General features: G+C 32.7%; 1 protein-coding gene across 1 annotated transcript; it reads right to left on the bottom strand.

Annotated features, from left to right (window-relative positions):
• Positions 1-722: 722 nt before the first annotated feature.
• Positions 723-2958, bottom strand: LOC108211239 (early nodulin-like protein 17). The gene is made up of 2 exons (XM_017382780.2): positions 2643-2958; positions 723-1240 (listed from the first exon to the last, which is right to left on the bottom strand). The coding sequence occupies exons 1-2, from the start codon at positions 2821-2823 to the stop codon at positions 903-905; spliced, it is 519 nt and encodes a 172-aa protein (XP_017238269.1). The 5' UTR covers positions 2824-2958; the 3' UTR covers positions 723-902.
• Between the last annotated feature and the right edge of the window lie 2563 nt (positions 2959-5521).

Raw genomic sequence — 5521 nt, 5'->3', positions numbered from 1 at the left:
CGTTACCCCGCCCCCATGATACTATTAACAAGTTTCAAGGGCCCAGCCACCTTCGCCTAACCGCAACGCATGCCTCTCCGTTAATCGCTTCTTTTTATGTTTGTCACGTTGCTTGTCGATATAATTATAACATAGTCTGTTCCATAATTTTAAAACTTGTACGGCGGTGAATTTTGAATGGTAGAGATTTTTGTGCAAGTAAAAGAATCACTGTTAATAAACGGTTTTTATATGATTTGTCAATTAGCACATGCCAAGGGTGAAAATTTTTGTATTTAGATAATGATCTAAATGCAAAAAAATTCTGCGCTTAGTATGTTCCCATGACACACACTATACAAACCCATTAATAAAATAAGATCAATAAAAATATGTTACTTATCAAAAACTCAAAAAGTGGTTGTTAATATACGTCTACGTACATATTAAAAAATCTGTTTTTAAAAATATTTCAATGTATACCCACATTTTTTTTATTGGTCAAAAGACCCAGCTTCGACTATATTTTTAAATTGTTTTTCATATAATTTTAAAAATCTGGAAAATATATTTAAGAAAAAAAATGTCAGTATATTTTTAAAAAATTAGTTATATTATATATATATAATTTAACAGAAATTTGGTCAATAAAAGGATAAGCTGATATAGGTTCTACACAATTCTATCATGTTCCATCCACAGACGAGTTTCGTATTTGCAGCAGCACTTCTTTTCAGAATAACTGCAACAAAGTCCAGCTATAATTTAGAGGTAAAAGAAAGAATAAATATGGGGTAAGTACACTATTACAAAATTCAAAAGCTAAACATCTTATCCCTCAATTTTCTTTAACAAATAAAGTCAATATGCAATCAATTAATTGAACAAGACCACACAACTTTGTTGAGTTTTTGAATAGGATTTTAGATCCGAAGCAACGAGTCCCACACAGCAGCTATGGCAAGAACAGTTGGAAAAACTATCTGGCTTTTAAGGTTATATATTCTTGAAGATGAGACGCTTTTTTCTGGCTTGGGTTTTGGAGGGGACGGTGTCTTCACAACGTGGACAGCTAATTTCATGCCGGAATAGCAGAAACCTTTGCTGCTAATGAAATAGTAGTTTCGGGTCACATTGAGTGCGACGACGTCTCTTCCAGCTCCAGTTGTATAATTGTGCAATGGATGTTCAGCGTTACACGTCTCGTAGTTTGTCTTGTTCACTTCCAGCACGTCCATTTGATTCCTGTCATAAACAAAAACTGGAAGCAGAAGATATAAAATTAATAAACAGCTGTGGTGACAATGTTGACACTACTCTGAACCTGACTAGATCATCCATTGCCAGAAATAGACTACAAAAATCGAAAATAGCCCGAGTATATATATAATTGAAGTGAAAATGGCATCTACATAATTGAAAATGGCATGTGGTTTGGTACCATATATGTCACAAGTTATGTTTCATTAATATAAGCAAGAAAAATGGGGTAATAGTAATACCCGTCTACATAAAGATAAACAAACTAAAATGCTACTATCTCATATGTGTAGAAATAGAATACTAAAAAGAGTGAAAATGTACATCTGTATCACTTAAACTAAAGAATTTTTCCAGAAACACCTGTATCACCGTAATGGCCAGCCCATATCATTGTCATAGTCAACATTTGCTACTCTCATTTAACAAAGTATTAGGTGAGATGTTGGCATGAAAATTTATTGCAAGTTTCAGCTTCTCAACTGTGACTCTGTTCTTGTTCTATTATCTAGTGACTTCTGGGCTAAGCTTGAGCTCTCCATTTTGTAAATGGCTTTAAGCGTAGTGAAAGGGCATTTTGCGATTTATATACACAGCTCAAACTATTTTTTAAAGTGCGGATCACATTACTAACAAAGATATAATGCTAACAACAAAAAAAGCATGATATACATATACACAGAACTCCTATAGCCTTGTGGTTTGAAGTTCCAAGGTCAGGTTGAATATCGCTCAAAGCTGGGCTTTTAGTGATCAACTCTTATATCTCAAAAAAAAAAAAAAAAATCGAGCCAGGGAATGTATGAAGAGGCAAGCAAGAATGCAATGCAGCACACCAACATTTTGAAAGAGTTGGCAACTTAGCAAATGACTTCCAATAACTTTAATCGTGAGACTTAACTTTAACACTTCATATGGGATTACCGCAAAGCTCAAGAAGTTTCGAAATGAGTATAACCTTGATCATATAAATATTAAACTTCATTAACTAGGCCCCCAAAAATTAATGTCCATCTTTCCCTTTTTCCCCCTTGCGAAAAATAATGATAGTTAAACATGGTAAGCAAATATAGAAACTCGAAGTTAATTAACACAAGTGTTTCATCTCTAGCCACTCAAATTCAACAATTAACAAACATTTATATAGACTTAATGAGATAATCATCTCCATTGCCCTAACCCTAATTACAATATCAACAAAGAGAGATACAGATCCACATAAAACGGCAACAGATCTATCACTGCAAGACAAAGCTATTCAACAAATAACAAACAATTAGCAAGCTCAGTAGACATTATTGCAACAAGCAGAGACACACATAACCAAAATGCAGCAAGAGATTAGCTGAGATTCAAAGAAAGGAGAGATCTAAGCAGAAATGACATAAACAAGTGAAGCTTACAGAGCCAATCTTCGGTGTAGAAAGTGTAGTTACTAGCCCAGACAGTGTAGTTAACATTGCTAGTCCATCCTTGGTTGCCGCCGACAGTGTACCTCTTCGACCAAACTTCCGGCAGCATCACCACCAACACCAGACACGTCAGCACCGTCGCCGGCGATAACATTCCCCCGAATCTCTTCATATCTCTCTCTCTCTCGACTGTGGAAATGTAATGAGTAGTGACAGAGTGTTAATCTCTTTGTCGGAGTGTGTAGAGATGTAATGAGCAGAGTTTTATAGAGAGAGAGATACAGACTGGAGAGAGAGAGGGAGAAACACATGTACGAGTAGTGGGACAAGTGTTTTTTCCAGCACAAGCGTAACGGGATTATTTTCTCTTTCATTATTTACCTGCCGCATATTTTTTTATGGATATTATTTTACTTAATTACAGATAATCTGGTGGGTTAATAAAAATAAAGAAGCAGTTGCATTAATTAATCAACACCGACTGTTTTATCTTCTCATTTTTTAAACTAAATACAATTGATGTGGTCGTAATTTCAGGCGATGTTCAGCGCTTCATTATTTCTTCTGCAGCTAATCACGCCGTAAGGTAATGCTGCCATTTCTTCTAGCCGCATAAATATATTCATTCTGTATTCTATTTTCAAATCTTTTGATATATTTATTTGGTAAGAAAAGGTATACCAAAAGGTAATATAAGTTTAATTATGGGCCTGTTTGGTTCCGGAAAGCAGAAGCTGCTTCTGGCTTCTGCTTCTCTTGACCCGTTTGTGTAAAGAAATAGAAGCACTTTTAAAAAGCTGAGAATGCTAGCTTCTATCTCACAGTTTCTGTTTCTTTTCCAAACACTTTATTAACTTCTTTACTTCTCACTTCTACTCCACTTCTTTACTATAAGCAAGAAGTCACTTCTTTTAAGCTAACCCAAACGGCCCCTATAATTCAAATTTAATAAAGTTTAAAATATATTTTTGATTTTAAAAGTTGTTAATATGATTTTTAAAAAGATTCAGCGACTCAATATATTGTATGGTCATTTACAGGAACAATCTCGAGAGGGTTCTCCAGAGAGTTCGAATGAAATTTGACTTAATAATAGCAACAAGAAGATTTGTGGCCATCACGTCTGATGGTTATCAAATTAACAGTGCTACAAGAAACCCTTGGTAATATTTAAAGGTTGGTTCCCTGGACCAGGGCTAGAGAACATGTTTGTCCAAGTTTTGAAGCTTTGAGTTCTAAATTATTTCCCTTTTCATTTTAAAGTGTTTGTTTATTCATGAAGTCAATAATTAAATTAAGATTATAAATATCTTTAAAATAATATAAAATTAAAAGTTAGTGCGGAGTGTTTGATCTTATATATTTATATATCTTCTTGAGTATACATGTGATATATAAATATTAATATCATCACTTAAATGATTTATTAAATTTATTTTTGTTATTGCAATACAAAATTATTTAAATCAGAAAATCTTTAATATTGCGCTTATCACCTTTTATCATCTTATTTAATTATACATCTGTTATTTTAAATTTACTGAACATAGTCTTAATAACCATTCAAGAACCTCCAATCATAATCATCAAACTTTAGCATTATTTCTAGCAAATTATTTTAAAACACTTTAATCACTCAGAAGTTTTAACTTACTTCTCACTTGTAATTCATTTCTTTATTTTAAATAAAAAACACTTATTTTAAACTCATCAAAATGGCCCCAAACTTGTCCACTATCTTTTTGTCTCGTATTCAAAAACAAAAATTCTCAAATTTATACCAAAATCTCAAATTTCTTAAACCCTGACATTTATACTCAAAAGTAAAAAAATTCAAAATTCAAAATTCAAAAAGCTACCACATTACGATATGAAGACACATGACGTTATTATAAAAAATAACACAAGCAATGCTAATATTAATCAAGAACCAATTGCAGGTTGTGTTGGGACAATATTTCAACTTGCAATGCAATCGAGTCTACTTATCAAAGTGGACGATCTTAAATAACACCAAAAATAAATTAGGGAAACATTTTAATATCGAATTTTGTCAGATTGAACTAAATTGTTAAAGAAAGAAAGGGCAATTAATTCCTTACAACACCTTAATACAGAATTTTTTAAAACCATTAAATGTCAGTATTTGACATTTTATACATCCATCACAAGTTACACTAGTGGACCTGAAAATTTCACGGTAGTCGTCATCATCATCTTCACTAGCTAGTAAAGTACCTATGACAACTATCGATATGCATGCATAAAACAGACACGTACACCCCTCTCTCAATTACATACACGCCATTAATGGAACCACTAGTGGCATCCCTTCCATCCCCAATGGTGACCAACTCTTATAAAACTCATAACCACTTTTTTCACGACATAACACCACGTATCTTATTACCAAATTAATAAACTAACAAATATAAACATAAAATTTGATACCAATACTTCCAAAAATCAAGAGCTTGAATTTAGTTTGTATCGTTCGACATAGAACACAATTTAAAAAATCCCAATTTGAGACCTTCATAAATGAACTGAAATTCAATTAAATGCGATATTTTTTGTTTAAATAATCATGTGAATCTAGGAGTCTTTTAGTATCAATTGTATCGCATGAGAATTAAAAATTATATTTTGCAGTGCTGAGTGGATCGATGCAGGTGGAATGAACACCCCAATATTCCACTATTTTTTCACGCTAGAATATGACACTAATTTAGGTAACATAACTATCAAGATGTTTGTCACAATAAACACAATAATAGATCATTCAATAACCAAAGTTAAATATAAAATTACATTTAATAATACATAATAAATAGCAAACCCGCATGTGCAGTAAAATGCACAAATCGTAT

Source organism: Daucus carota, chromosome 3 (genome assembly GCF_001625215.2).
Source record: "Daucus carota subsp. sativus chromosome 3, DH1 v3.0, whole genome shotgun sequence".
Lineage (NCBI taxonomy): Eukaryota > Viridiplantae > Streptophyta > Magnoliopsida > Apiales > Apiaceae > Daucus > Daucus carota.
Note: the sequence above shows the minus strand (reverse complement) of the source record. Positions and strands in the feature narration are given on the sequence as shown.